Source organism: Coturnix japonica, chromosome Z (assembly GCF_054131305.1).
Source record: "Coturnix japonica strain WE chromosome Z, WE-NBRP24, whole genome shotgun sequence".
NCBI lineage: Eukaryota > Metazoa > Chordata > Aves > Galliformes > Phasianidae > Coturnix > Coturnix japonica.
In genome coordinates, this window is record NC_140702.1 from 30,418,309 (window position 1) to 30,433,782 (window position 15,474).

The 15,474-nt window shown below is 43.7% G+C and overlaps 1 protein-coding gene across 2 annotated transcripts; it reads right to left on the bottom strand.

Moving 5' to 3' along the window:
- Positions 1-4,318: 4,318 nt before the first annotated feature.
- FNTA (farnesyltransferase, CAAX box, subunit alpha) lies at positions 4,319-11,828 on the bottom strand. Of its 2 annotated transcripts, XM_015849579.3 has the most exons (9): positions 11,674-11,828; positions 11,390-11,475; positions 10,700-10,814; positions 9,788-9,892; positions 7,930-8,056; positions 7,363-7,511; positions 6,898-6,960; positions 6,486-6,657; positions 4,319-4,980 (listed from the first exon to the last, which is right to left on the bottom strand). In XM_015849579.3, the coding sequence occupies exons 1-9, from the start codon at positions 11,796-11,798 to the stop codon at positions 4,852-4,854; spliced, it is 1,071 nt and encodes a 356-aa protein (XP_015705065.3). In that variant the 5' UTR covers positions 11,799-11,828; the 3' UTR covers positions 4,319-4,851. The 2 variants fall into 2 exon arrangements, with proteins under 2 accessions (XP_015705065.3, XP_085385603.1); XM_085529477.1 differs by lacking the exon at positions 6,486-6,657.
- Between the last annotated feature and the right edge of the window lie 3,646 nt (positions 11,829-15,474).

The window sequence follows — 15,474 nt, forward strand, 5'->3', positions numbered from 1 at the left end:
GCTGCAAAGTCTTACCCCACAGCAAACATTTGCAGAAGGCACAGATGTTTAGAAGAGGACATGGGCTCAGCTGAGGAAAATTTCTGTCAAACTGCACCCACTACGACATATCTGTGAGAACATCTGAGACGTGGCCCAAGGTGATGATGTTCTTTCTCCACTCACATGCATGAGGCAGGAAAACTGCAGCTGCAGTGTCACTGCCTGTTTTGATTTGCACACAATTCCACCCAAGGTTCCAGTTACATGGATTTACAAGGAACAGTGGTACCAATACAATTTTCCATTCAGACTACTACTGTGCAGCAGTAGAATTGTATACAAGAGTCACATCACTGTTGTCATGGTTTTATAATTTTGTAATTTTGCTATCAGTATTCCACATCATAACATCATATGAAGCATGAATAATTTTACTGAATGTGTAACTTACAGAAGAAGACTACATATCCCAGAGAACATCATGGTCAGAGATAAGTCATGGGACCAGGACACTATATTTTCTCACTCCCAGGCTGGACTGATGTCTTTCGAGTTCTGGCATCCAGGAGAGCCTGTGGGAGCCTTCAGCCATTTTTGGCCTAGAGTTACAGTAGGCCTCTCGGCTTCGGGACTCATTCTCTCTCTTATTTTGCTTGATTCATTAGCTCAATTTCAATTATATTGTATTATATTGTGTTATCCTGTATTTCGATATAGTATTAGTAAATAAGTGTGTCTCCTTAGATCATTGCTGCTGTTTTCTTTTCCTAATTAACTTTTCCTTCGGCCTAGGGCCCCTGCAGGGCCCCACTTTGGGGCTGGGCTCACCCCCACTGTCATGGATGCAGGTAGATTTTTGGTTAATCCGTGACAGATTTCGGTGGACAATGCAGGCATAAAGTTGCTGTTTTTCTGTCTTTCTTCTGTTGCTCTTTTAGCTTTTTATAGAGCTACGAGTTTTTTTTCCGTTAAGGAGCTATCTTAGGTTTACATTTCTGCACCTGCGAGCTTGACCTTGAAAGTCCAGGCGGACTGCCGATACTCCGGGATATTTGTAAATTTTAAGTTCTTGAAATCCGGGCGGACTGCCAATAACCTGTAATATTTTCTAAACATTTTTGAGCTCTGTTTTTCCTTTTTTATTTTTCCCTCTCTATTGAGAAAAAAAAAAAAAAAGAAAAAGAAAGAAGGAAAGAAAGAAGGAAAGAAAGAAGGAAAGAAGGAAAGAAGGAAAGAAGGAAAGAAAGAAAGAGAAAGAAAGAAAGAAAGAAAGAAAGAAAGAAAGAAAGAAAGAAAGAAAGAAAGAAAGAAAGAAAGAAAGAAAGAAAGAAAGAAAGAAAGAAAGAAAGAAGGAAAGAAAGAAAGAAAGAAAGAAAGAAAGAAAGAAAGAAAGAAAGATGTGTGTTCTTTAGTAAAATTGTTTTACAAGGGACTGTGTGCCATTAGTTCCTCCTTTGAGATGCTCCGAACATATTGGACCATGTTTAAGCTAGCAACTTTCTCCTTTGGAGCTATAGAAATACACAATTGATTGAAAACATGGTTAGCATGTTTCAGGAGCTTTACTCCTGAACACTTGAAGAATCCCTAGAGTTTGATTGCATATTTAAAGCAGGAATGCTGTGGCTCAGGTAGATCTCAGGAGGCACAAATTATTTGGGGCCTGGCTAATGCTTATCGGGCCTTATTCAATACCATTCCAGGGAGAGAAAAAGTTCTTGAAGCTGAGAGAGAGAGTCTTAGGGCTGAGAAGGCAGAGAGAGAAAAAGTTTTTGAAGCTGAGAGAGAGTCCCAGGGCTCAGAAAGCAGAGAGGGAAAAGGTTTTATACAACCAATGGCGGTAAGATTTGCTGATGAGCCTTTAGGACACAGCAGTTCCATGATCACGGCAGTCAGTATCAGTGTCTATACGTTAACCACCTAGCACTTCCCACTGCAAGATCCTGCTTTTGTTAACTCATATCAGGCTTCCACTTTAATGAGAAAAATTCTGTCTCGGCCATTTAAAATGAAAGGCTTGGTAGCTGCAGTCGCAAGCTGGCTGGGCAGCGTATTGTTTTCACAGCTTTGAGAGCTCAGCATTATGGAGTGCAGCTGACTACCACAGAACCAAAGTGACTTGTGAAAAGAGTTTTGGAGCAGGCTTGCAATCTGAATAAGATTAAGCACAAAGATTTGAAAGGAAAAATGAAAATTTGTTTAAATGCAACAACTTTTTTTTTCTTTTCTTTTTTTAAACTGAACTCTAGTCTCCATCAGGATTCTTGGCAGTTGCACAATTTGCTTGGTCTCATGTTTAATTTTGCTGTTAGGATACATTTCTGGAGTGCCTATCTGTTTATTTTTCCTCTGGTAAAGTCAGCCCTTGGAAAAGAGGTATTTTCTTTCCAAGTACTGTTACACTTGTGTAACTGGCATAAAACCCCATTAAACTTGTGAGCAGATAATGACTCCTTACTGGATACTTCTGGACATATTTTCCAGTATGAGAAGGCCCAAAGTTATGAAACCATAGTGGTATAAGAGGCTCATCAGAGGATCCCCCTGTACTTGACACAGAAGCACATAAAAGACATAAGACACTAAAGAGATCACATCAGACACAGTTCATCTTACTTCAGATGAATTATTTTCTTTGAAATGGATGCTTGTGTTTGTGAAGAATCATCTGCCTCACTCCTATCAAACCATTATAAAAGACAGGGGGATGCAGTAGCATCATACACAGAGGCAAACCCTGTTTCCTCTCAATTGATGATGTTCAGTTCTATGCCTGTTGTACCTTTGTGAGCTTTCTTGACTGGTGATGGCAAATACCTCACTTTGCACTGATGATCTTGAAAATGCTCCTACCAGAGTAGTATTCCAGGCTTAGTGTACTTTCAGTTTGGAACAATTCACCTGGGTAGAAATACACATGCTTTGTTCTGTGTTAGAAATTAAACTGCGGTTAAAAATAAACATACATGGGTAGGTAAGTAGATGTAGCAGATAACAAATCTCCAAAAGTTTCAAGCTTACGTCCATTCTAAACATCTAACATTCTAAACTCTACAAAAATGCTTTCTTTACCACCGGTGAAGTGGCAAAAACATTGTAAGATATAGCTTATAAACATTAATTACGTGATACATAATTAATTATGTTCTCTGTGAGTTGCTTCAGATCTGAAGAATACATAGGATTAACATATTTCAAACTTCTGAAATAATCTCCACTATCATTTAATTATAGCAACAGCTTTCAGTGTTTAGAATCAGGAAGACACTCATATTATGGAATAAATACTACTATTTATTTATTCCCTTTACAGGTTTTTTGGATGAAAGTATTTCAAATCAGACAAGCACTCTTTGCTAAGATTACAGTTTACAACAGCTATTTACTGAAAATAGGGTAGGTACAGCAGGCTCCTTGTACGGGTATTCATGTCCCTCACGGTTCAGTATTGCAGGTAACACACCTTCCTCAAGAGGAAGGAAAATTACTTACTGGCTGAATAAATACATGGAAAAGACACGTAAAGCCCATAGGAACAAGAAGATTGAGGAATGTAATGCAGATAGAACCCCAATACATGTTTTTCTGTTGTAATACAAAAAGAATTTTACAGAGCAACAGCCATGGTTCAAGATAAGGACTTCACAGAGCAGCCGCTGTGGAGCAGGATAAACAGCATGAGAACCAAGGACACCTCTAGGAAAAGAATGAATGGCTCGCAGCTTTGAAGGGGGATTTCAGGGTTGTTATTGCGGTAGCTTTCCTCCAATTAGTGTGTGATTTTTGAACGCCCTCGTCTGTCTGCTATAAAAGTATGGCTTTTTGGGCAATAAATGGACGCAGCCATATTTAACCACATTGGTGTGTAGCTGTTTGCCTGAGCATGCTGACGTTTTGCCTTCAGGTTCGCCAACATTTTTCTTCCCTGCCAGCTGAATGAGGATATGAAGCATAACCAGTTAATTATTCCTGATCTGTAATAGAGAAATCTGAAGTCATAAAGACAAAACAAAACTTCACATTTTCAGTGGTCTGAACAGAATTCCAAGAAAAAAAAAACTAAGCAAACTTTATAGCATTCTTCTTGATTGTGCAGACAGGAATTCAAGCCTACCTTGAAAACATTCAGTGCACTGAAAACTACTGGGATACAAATACACCAGAGCCAACCCTCCCCCCACCCCTCAAAAAAAAAAAAAAAAAAAAAGAGTAAACCAAAAATCAACAAAACCCCATAGATTTCCATGTACATGAAGAGGATGTACTATTTTTAACCTCACTTGGCATCCAAGAACAGACCATGAACATCCAAAGACGAAAAAGAAACCACTAAAAATTTCAGACAGGTGCTTTAACTGCTTTTATTACAAAATGACAGTTAGCATTAATTGCAAACAACAGTACATGCTGCCAGTGCTGCATAGCTGCTCTCACATAAGAGAAACAGCTTCTGCACCTACTTGCATTAATCTGAAGTAGGTTACTTTATATCCCCTATGCGTAGCATTAATTGCAGTAATTACTGCAGCATCTAACATGATTGTTAGAAACAATTCAAAGTAGGTGTGAGAAATTGGTTTAGTGATTTATAAATAGCAAGTATACCTTTATGTATTTGCTGTTATGAAATAAATCCTCTAGTTGGTATGTTTAAATTAAGCTTTAAATTTTTTTTCCCCTACATCTAGAGATATCACCAGTCATAGAGGCAACTCAAGAAACTATGCAGCACTCTGCACTCCTCTTTTATTGCAGCAACACTTCTTTCACCAGAGGAATACTACGATGCATTTTACAACAGTTGACATCCCCTACTGAGTACTCTTCTACAACAGCTTGAGAGCTTAACATTATTTCTTCCAAGTTCAGTTACTGCTGCTTGTCTGTCACTGTGCTCTGTTCAGTGTTAGAACTGTGCTTGTTCTTAAGAGACCTCCCGATGTATCTCCAGTACTCCTTCCGGATAGTGTCTTTTTCTTTAGCCAGGATTTCACACAGCTAAGGAAGAAAATTGAGACATCACAGGGTTACACTAAAAACTGAAGCAATCCCCAGTTATCTTTATAAAATACAATGGCAGTCCAGGTCAGCTAGTCTTATAAATAATTTTTGGCAACATAGGGGTTTTGTTTTGTTTTGTTTCTTTCTTTGTTTTTAACAAGTCTGTAGCAAGTGTCCAATGACTGCAGATGGACACCAACTCCAAATGGCAGGCAACCATCCCGACAGTGCCCCAAAATCTCCAGTTCTATTTTAGTTAAAGCTGCTTCCTCTGAGATTCCTTTCCACAGCTACTGCTTGTATCTGCTCCAGACTATCCAGCCTACAGCATAACTCAGGGTATTTGTAATTCCCTGACAAACTTGGTTGTCTCTTGATGGAACAGCAGGTTGTAAACCCTTGATTAAAAACAGTGGAGGAATATGAGATACCTCCTAATGAACTGACAGGAGATATTGCATTGATAATTATTATCTCAGCAGACTGTCTTGTAAAGATTCTCAGAGCAAGTCAGTAACCTTCTCACACAACTTGTTAGAGGTGATCCTATACCGGTTCACATTCTGATTTTTATTTTCACCTGACTGGGCAATGGAGTGTAAGTCAACCCTCCTCAAAGGATATGATGAATAAAATCTATATGGTGAGAGCACAGCTCACAAATGTTCTTGCCAATTCCCTCATTATACAAATGATGCTGTCACTTGCTGAATCAGAGTGCAGAAGTAGCACCTTCAAAGCCTAAATATATGCAAAACCCAAACTCATTGAAATGGTATTAAATGGGAGGTACAACTACCCTTATTTAGACTGGTCCTGGAATACAGCAAGAGGAAGTCACTGAAAAAGAACAGTGCTGGAACACACTACAGGCAAGAACTGTAACTACAGCTCTAATCACAGTGAGTTTCTGTGCATCCCATAAAGTGAAAAAAAGTGTTCTTATAAAAACTGCACTGCAAACCACTGCAAGGATATCCCCAAATACAAAGAACATGGAGATAAACTCTGCTAGGAGTCATTTATTCTCAGCAGGGAGCGATACCCAACTCTGCTCAGTGATGCTTCCAGTGTCTGCTGGCCTTCTAAATAACTCATCAGCTTTTTCAGAAATAAATAGGTACAAAAGGAGCTTGAGCATCCAATTAGTTATAAGTACTTTGAGAACAAGATTCCCTAACTTACAAAGAAAAATACGTTTAGCATTGGAAGCTTCACTTATTCAAACATTTTACTTGTTTCTGAAGGTGACATTAGTAATCTTCCCTTATGACCTGGTGAAGAAAAATTACAGTGATTTGGTAACTGGCAAGTTACTATTTATAGGTAATTAAGCAAGACCTTTATGATTACTTGGCTTTGATGTCTACCTCTTCATAAAGATGCTGTGCTTAACAAGTGACCTGTTCCACTTACAAAATCCAATCCCATTTAGTCTGAATATAAAACATGAGAACAATAGATGGCATCCCCAAAAGCAAAACCAAGCCCTCCTAACAAACCTCTAATGCCTTGCTTAATGTTTCTTCCTTGTTTTCACACTGGTTTTCAAGCATATCTTCGTATATGTCCACAAGAAAGGCAATCAGATAGGGTGAACTGTGGCTGGGCTGTAAACTCAGCAGCTGATCTAGCAGATTTGGATACTTAGAAAGACCACGATCCTGCAGAATCCTGAAATATAAGTAAATAGTCGAAACATAACACTGGGAAATTTGATGAGAAGTGTTAGTTTGGTTATGACTCATGTATTTGATGATCACTTTGAGTGCAAATAAAAACAAGGAAGTAAGGAGGAAGTATAATTATAATGCAGCAATAGAATAGCTTCACGTTGCAGTATGCAAGAAAAATTGTGCTCAACCAAACAGAAATGAGATTGAAAGCATGCCTGCCCCACAGTGGATAACTCACCCTTTTAAATAGTTCCAAGCACTCTCATTATGAGGTACAGCTGTGATCATTTCAAGAGTGTATCTGTGAGAAAAAGATAACAGCTTATGAAGGTAAGCACTAACAAGCTTTTGTTGGCAGTCTGTGCCAGGGCCTCATTGCCCTCTGACTGACAAATTTCTGCCTCACCTCTAACCCAAATCTTCCCTCTTTGAGTTTCATCCTATCAGACCCCATAAAAAGTTGGCCTGTCTCCATTCTGTTGAGAAACACCCCTCAGATACTAGAAGGCTGCAACAATGTCTCCTTGGAGCCTTCTCTTCTCCAGGCTGCTTTAATATCGCTTAACAAGTCACTGGTATAGCAGACATCTAGATGCATTCTGAGAAGAACTACAAAGCCTACAATGGTTGAGGCCTGTCATGGTACTTCTCTGCTTGCATATAATTGGGATGGCTTAATATGGGAATGAACAGCATTACTAACTGGACTTCTCTGTCTAGCACTGCTGGATCATCATAGCCGGTGGTGTTGAAAATTACAAAATATCTTTGGTTCCAAACAGAGTTATTTCTCACATCCTCCCTTAGAAGCTGGTCTACGTATTCCAGTTCATCGTCCCATAACTTGAACTCCTACAGAAACAGAAGGAGGGAGAAAATCACAGTTAAAAGATTTCACTCTTAGAACATATTCTACTTAAACACAAGTTCTCTGTTAAATACAGAGACATTAAAAAAAAAACAAACCAACAACAGAAACTTTAAAGGAAAGTAAGAAAGGGTATATAACAGTTTCACTCAAGGGAATGAGTTAATCATTAAATTCACACACAGAAAAGGAAGCAGACAGTAGTAGGTCTCCTTCAGCTTGCTTTCTAAAAAACTAGTTTCTACCTAAATTTCATCATCCAGTACAATGCAACTCTTTTTAATTTCCCCACGGTTTTAAGAAACAACATGCCAAATGCCATACAGGATGCATTTAAGATATCAAGCTCTGCAACCTGAGTATAGGTAATGTAAAAAATAGTCAGTTCTTTGTGTACTATACCTGAATAACCCACTGTCTGTGTTGCCAAGCATGGTAATTTTTGGCATCCTGGTTAAGAATGTCAGCTATGAACTCAAGCTCTTGGGATGGATCCTGCAGCCACTCCACCAACACTCGTCTGTGATGCCTGATGACAAGAAGAGAAAGCTGTTTGCAGGGTAGTCAAGAACTTGTCTGAATGCGTGTTCTGTATTAAAGCAGCATTTGATATCTGCACAATGTACAAAAAGTAGTACTATGGAGAAGAAATACGCAAACAAATGCCATTTATCTCTGAGAAATACACTATGCAAATTTACACAGTAACAAATTTTCTACGACAAATCCTCTAAGTGCGTATTGGTCAATCATCTTCTTCCAGACAAGCTGTGTGTATCTGAAGTAACACGTTCTCACTTCAACACTAACATCAAATTCCTCAGCAAAATAAATAAATAAATTGATTTTTTCTTGTCCCACATGCTAATAATAATGTGGTGCCATGGCTCCTATGCCTGGAATGATATAATAGAAGGATATAGGCTCTTTAGAAAAGACAGGCTGAGGAGATAAGGAGTGGTGGATGCCATTCATGCCGAAAAACAGACATGCATGGGGCTTTGCCTGGGGACAGGTGACGTTCTGAGCCAACTCAGAATTCATGAATTGGGATTAAAGTGAGGGCACGACTATGTGACAAAGGTGATGTGGGGGTCTGCTACAGAGTGTCCAACCAGGACGACAAAGCAAACAAGACCCACTACAGACCAACTGAAGCACCCTCATGTTCACAAGCCTTTGATCCCATTGGAGGAATACAGTCAGCCCAGTTATCTGTTGAAGGGACAACATTGCAGGGTAGAAGGAGTGGAGGAGGTTCCTAGAACACACCTATTATAACTTCTTCCTCCACGTCACAGGGGAACCAGTGAGGAGAGGTGCTGTGCTCATTGCAGCACCTGGAAGAGGTGTTCAAAGAGCAGAAGAAAGCAAATGTCAATCCTGTCTTCATGAAGGAGGACGTGGGGAACTACAGGTCATTCAGCCTCAGCTTGGTGCCCAGAAAGGTGATGCAGTAGCTAACTCTGGAAACCATTTACCAACACAGAAAGGACAAGAAAATCATTCCTACACAAAGACGATCATGGGACTGCAGCACCTCTCCAGGAGGAAAGGCTGAGACACAGGACTGTCTGACTTGCAGAAAAAAAGACTGGATGAGAATCTCACCAACGCCTATAAATACCTGAAGGGAGTATGCAAAGGAGGCAGAGACATGGTCTTTGCAGAGGGGCCCAGTGCTGGGACAAGAGGCAGTGGGCACAAAGAGGAACACAGGATGCTCCAGGGAACATTTCAGTGCTAAGCAGGTGACTGACCACTGGTAAACTTGCCCAGTGGTGTATTCTTCTCCTTGGAGATCTTCCAAAGTTGCTTGGATGCAACCTGGGCAGCCTGCTCTGGGTATCCCTGCCTGAGCAAGGCTTGGAGCAGAATGACCCGGGGGTCATCTCAAACATACTGTGAGTCTGTAACTGCTGTACGCTCAATTCCCATTCACTTCAGGATAAATTCCAAGAGCCAATACAAAAATAAAAAATACTTTCCACCCATCCTTTTGTTCATCATCATTGTTCTTCTGTCACACTTATTTTGACATTTTAAAAACCAAAATGAAAATGAGACCTTTTACTAACATCAAGTTTAGAACAAACCACTACAGAGCATGTTGGCAGTGATACGACTCACTCTAACTTCTCTGCTGCCATCACTGCAGTACATGCAAGCATCAAATTTTAGGATCAGTGAGCCTAACAACTGCAAAAAACAAACAAGCAATTCAGAAGCTCTAAAAACTGAAAAGAAAATGTAGTTTTACCAGACTTGGTAGTTCTTTGGCTGATCTTCGATGATTGCTGTAATATATTTAAGCTCCTCATAGAGATCCTTTCCCAAGGACTGCAGGAGGACCCTCCGGAAGTGCCTGTACAAAAGTCAAACATTCAAACATTGCAACAGATATTGCTACGATTCATAAAGGAGCCTTTCTTCACAGCTGTTCTAATAACTACAGAATTAAAAATTCTGTTAAAGGCCACACAGGCAGTGAACAGTGGGCAGCTGGTATGTGACTGGTTATGACACATTAGCATAGCGGTGATAAGTTTCAAGTCAATCTCTGTCTACCCACACTAGCTTCAATACAGCAGAAACGACATAGTTTTGTGCTTAAAACAATGTAAGCTTTCTGTTTTTATGGGAGTGAGTGGAACAAAAACATAAAAAGGGTATTTGCTGGCATTAATGATTTAAAAAACCTTCCTCTGAATATCAGAAATTCACTGCTTATTTAATATCTACCCATAAACAAGATGAATCTTTCAAAACACAGTATTTCTAAGCATACAAATATATAGCAGTCAGACAGTAACTACTGTGTTTTTACAAGTCTTCTTGAAGTCACCTGAAGACAGCTTCCTCACTTTGCCAAGGAAATGCTGAAGCTTAAAATTAGATAACTTACAAGATAACGTTCTTTTTGCCACTAATTTTGATTTTTGTTTTATAACATCCTCAAAGCAAAATGAATGAAAACAACTAAGTCAAAACTAGACAGGGAATATACTGAACATGGGCTATCTTAGAAGCCCAGTGAGAACCAACAGTACTCCCCTGCACAAACTCAAATAGTTGTTATGATTATACTGACAAACCTTTTAAGAGTCTCGCGGGGCTGGCAATTAGCTGACATGAGAAATAATCTTGGGTAAAAATTTAGGCAGTCACTTACCATACTGTATAGTTTGCAGCATTTAATTCAATGGCATCTGCTGTTAGCTTAAAAGCTCTTTCACTTCTCTCATCCTTCTGTAGAACAGCCCGAAAGTAATCATAGACATCCCGAACTAAAAAGATAACAGTATCTTATCCAAGGCTACGAGAAACTGGTCTGATTAAAGGTTAAGGTTAATAACCCCCTTAAGTCACTTCCAGCTTTATGTACTTGAAATACATCTCCTTAACACCAAGGCTACAAATAACTCTGCCAGTACTATTCAACACAGCTGATGATACCAGTTTACTGCAAAGCTGCATAAATGTCTTGAAACACCATATAAAACAACCAGAAAAGTACCTTGCTACTTAGTCACACTGTTTCCCCAGATGTAATAGTTTCATATATGCCCCTCAAACTAGAAATGCTTCACTATGACAACTAAGCTATCTCCAATTCCCCTTTACACGTATGAATTTAAAACCAAACCTGGGCTACCAACATCTGATGTAAATATTCAACATGTGAAACATGCAGTGAGAACATCACATGCAGCTGCTGTAACACAAAAATACTCATCATTTAATCTCTACCAGGCCCACTACACTAGTCAATACATTACCTGAAGCATGCAGACTGGCTTCAACAGTACTAAAGGAAGATACACATGTAATCAAAGTCTTCAAGAAAATGTTTAAAACTTACATTTTTCACTGTAGATGATCTGAACCACAGGATTTGGGCCATCATTTTGAGGAACGGGTTCAATGTCAGCCCATTCTTTTCTGTCCCTGTGAGCACACACATGCATATTTTTAAACTTTCAATGCTTTCAAAGTGCCACTCCGACCGTGAAACACACAGACCTGTGTTCAGAGCTCTCCTTCCTTCTCAGCACACTGACACTGACACTGCCCCCACGCCTCCTCATGCCCGTACCAGGGAAGACATGTCCCAACCGCTCGGTCGCTGCGCTGCCCCGGTCGTACCTGTACAGCACGTAGCCGCCATCCTCCTCTTCCTCCTCCAGCAGCTGCCCAAAGCCGCTCTCCGCCTCGACGCCGCTACCAGCCTCCGCTTGCAGCTCGGCCGCCTCCTTACCCTCCGACGCCATGGCGCCGTACAGCTGCCGCTTCCGCGGTCTGACGGAAGAGGAGAGAGAGCGGAGGGCGGAGCGCCGACGGCAACGTGAGAGCGCCCACTGGTGCTGCGGGGGGTAAACGGAGTGACGGGGTGAGAAAGGCGGGAGGGAATTGTGCCCGGAGCCGTTTGGTTGATACCAGAGAACTCCCTCACATAAGGGCCGGGGTCTTCCTTCAGATGAGACCCACAGCATCAGGATAACACTTCTGGCACATCACGGCATATCCCGACTTGGAAGGGGCCGCAAGGATCGTTCAGTCCAACCTCTGGCTCCACAAAGGATCGCCCCAAGCCGAGTGCTCAGCTCTGGCAGCTCAGGGCCGTGCCCACAGCCCTGTGCAGCCCGTTCCATGCCCACCGCCCTCTGGTGCAGACTTTTTCCCTCACCCCATCCACCCCCCCCCCCCCCCGGCACAGCTCCATGCTGTTCCCTCGGGCCCTGTCACTGTCACACAGAGCAGAGCTCAGCGCTGCCCTCAATGCCGTGAGGAGCTGCAGCCGCCATGAGGGCTCCCCTCAGCTCCTCTGCTCTGCTCTGAGCACACCCGGCGACCTCACCCACTTCCCACAGACCATTCCCTCAAACCTTCCCCATCTTTGTAGCCCTCCTTTGGACTCTCCAATAGCTTTATGTCCTCCTCAGGTTCAATTTGCCACCGACCAGAACGCCCTGATCCCTTTCTCTGGGGCTGCTCTCCAACCCGTTGCTCCCCCAGACTGTACACAGAGCCAGGGCTGCCCATCCCAGCTGCAGAACCCAGCAGCTGCTCTTCTTCACACAGATGGTGACCATGCTCAAATTTGGCCAGATCTTGCTGCAAGGCAATTCTACCCTGGAGGGAGTCAAGGCCCCTCCCAGTTTAGCATCATCCACAAATTTACTTCACATAACTTCCAGCTCTTGGAATCAACAGTGAAAACACGAAAGGGAACGGGCCCTAAAATGGAGCCCTGCAGAATCTCACTGGAGGCAAGTAGGCAACACAGCCTGCCTTCACCCAACAACACCATGGTTTGCTTGTCACAGGACACTCAGGGTCACAGCACCGTGGCCATGTGGTGTCACAAGCCACCTTCCTGCTGACCACTATAGATACGGGGACCCTGACAACAGAATGCCAATCGCTGACCGACTTGTGTTGAGGAAGCACCCATCTGTGAGCAGGAGCTGCAGAGAGAGCCTTCTCTCCCATTGCGGAGCGTTTGTGGAGGAGGATGGATCCTCCTCCACCAAAGAAGCCTTGACTTCTCAAGAGCAGCAGTGAGCCGGAGCCAATGGATGTAGATCCTCCAAAGAGTGATGTGGAGCCCATGGAGGTGGACCCACCTCCAGAGGACGAAGCAATGGAGGTGGATCCACCTCCCTTGGGCCCGGGCAAGCAATATAACATCATGCTTGCCTGGAGACGTCGCTCCATCCATTGGCGGCGCAGCAGGGGCTCTCGGTTTCCATCCTGGCGTTGAAGAGTCATCGTCCGCCAGAGAGCCCCTGGGCCAGCTGCTGCTCTCTGTAACCCCTTCTTCCCTGTCCCCCATCCTCATCCTTATCCAAGGCCTCCCACCTCTTCTTTCCCAAACTCTGAGGAAAAGGGAAGGACTGTGGACTGCTGTCCTCTATGCTTCTGCACCGGGACAACAGGAGGAGTCCAGCAGATGGCCCCGAGCTCCTGAGGCCTCCAGGCAAGTCCCGAGGAAGAGGGCAGGACTGGGACTGGTTTTCTCTCAGCAGCTGCGTCGGGATCAGGAGGAATGCAGCAGACAGCCTCAAGCTCCTGCAGCTCCCAGGCAGCACCAGAGAAGGTTGAGAGGCAGCTTTCCACTGGAGAAGCAAAAGGCTGTTTTGGATGGGAAGAAGGGATGGCGTTCAGCATGAAACTCCTTCCAGGTGCTCTCTGAGGAATTTGGTATCGGAACTAGACAATAAACTATTGAAAGGAACAACGCAGAATATTGATAGTAAAAACCTGAAGTTCTTTTCAAAAGCAAAACCAGTAAGTTCTTCTCTGTTTTTGGTACTTTAGAGTCTGCCTTTGGCCTCCTGGGTCCCCTCCACTTTCCCCAGAGCGAACAACGTGGTTAAAAGTACACTGAGGCTCCTGACAGCACTGCAACAGCCACTGGGGTGGGAGTTGATGAAGCCACAAAGAGCAGGAACCCAGCATTGCTGATGCTGAAGTGCGGAGGTGCACCCCCATTAGCAGTACTTCTCCCAGGGTTGAAACACACACCAGGTGTTGTCCTCTAACCACTTTTGAGCTGAACTTCCCAGCAGAGCAAGGCTGAGGCAGCGTCTTGTAAGCAGCAGGTGAAATGCAGGGCCTGCACCTGGGTTCCCAGCCAGGGGATGTAAGGATGGAGCCTGTTGGAAAGGAGCTGTGGGTATGGGGGATGGCAGCTGAACGTGTGCCAGCAATGTGCCCTTGCAGCCCAGAAGGACAACGGTATCCTGGGCTGCATCAAAAGCAGTGTGGCCAATAGGGTGAGGGAGGTGATCCTGCCCCTCTGCTCTGTGCTGGTGAGGCCTCACCTGGAGTATTGTGTGCAGATGTGGAGTCCTCAGCCTGGGAGAGACAGGGACCTGCTGGTCCGTGATGGGGGCTGCAGAAAAGATCCAAGGATGGAACTGAGGAGAGGACTGGCTGAGGAGAGGAGGCTCCAGGGGAGAACCAAGTTTGAGTATCTTTGAGTATCTTGAGTACCTTTTGAGTATCTTATGGGTGGCTGTAGGAAAGGCTTTGCTCTCTGCATGGACAAAGGGCGCTTCAGCCACCGATGTTAGGAATTCTTGTTTATTAGTTCTGCTTTCTGAGCAACCATTTGTTTTTCGGCTGAGCTTCCACCAGAACGAACACAGGACGACCTGCCCTACCCTTGCCCCTGCCCCTGCCCCTGCCCCTGCCCCTGCCCCTGCCCCTGCCCCTGCCCCTGCCCCTGCCCCTGCCCCTGCCCCTGCCCCTGCCCCTGCCCCTGCCCCTTCCCTTGCCGTGGTTTACCCTGGCGTCGCCTTCTCTGGCTTTTTAACTTAGATTACAGGAGAGATCTTGCAAGGGGCGCTTGTTGCCTCGAGGCGGCGTGGCAGGACAAGAACCAAGAGCAAATTTCTCAGCTGCCAGCCGGGGAATGAAAGCGGTGCGAGATTTTGCTGATTCAGGTGCGGGACTGGAAGCATATGATGGGCACCTCACTGCCCTCTGAACCATCTTCTGTCCGTTCAGTCTGAGTTGTGGACTGCTGGGGTCTGTGCACCGCTTCTAAGGATAGGATGGGTGGTAACTGAGGAAAGCAAGTCTCCTGCCTGGAGGCTGAAATGGATTACAGAGAAGTTATGCCTTAATGAGAGCAATTTAGGAGTCTGCAAGATGAGAGAGCACGAAAGCCTTCAGTATAACTGTGTTTTAAAGTGATTTACCAGACTAAGTTGTCATGGGATCAAATCAAAGCTTCTGAACCATCCCTAGCTGCTCAGTTTATAGGCTCCTCATGGCATTGCAGTGACTTTGTTAGTTTTTGACTAAGGAGGAGCTTGGTAGCTCAGAGGGGAGTCAGAGCTGTGTGGTGCAGTGTGTACAAGAGGTGGGACCTGCTCCAAAGGGCTGCTGTCAAGCTCAGTGATGGGATGAGGGTGGGAAGGGAAAAGGAGCAAGGTG

What these genes read in the sequence shown, in the direction of transcription:
- FNTA (XM_015849579.3), bottom strand. Translation starts at nt 11,798, where the DNA reads ATGGCGTCGGAGGGTAAGGAGGCGGCCGAGCTGCAAGCGGAGGCTGGT. An exon ending in GGCGGCTACGTGCTGTACAG is followed by an intron (nt 11,476 to 11,673) that starts GTACGACCGGGG and finishes GTGTGCTCACAG; the next exon opens with GGACAGAAAAGAATGGGCTG. An exon ending in CATTAAGCAAGGCATTAGAG is followed by an intron (nt 4,981 to 6,485) that starts GTTTGTTAGGAG and finishes TTTCTTCCTTAG; the next exon opens with CTGTGTGAAATCCTGGCTAA.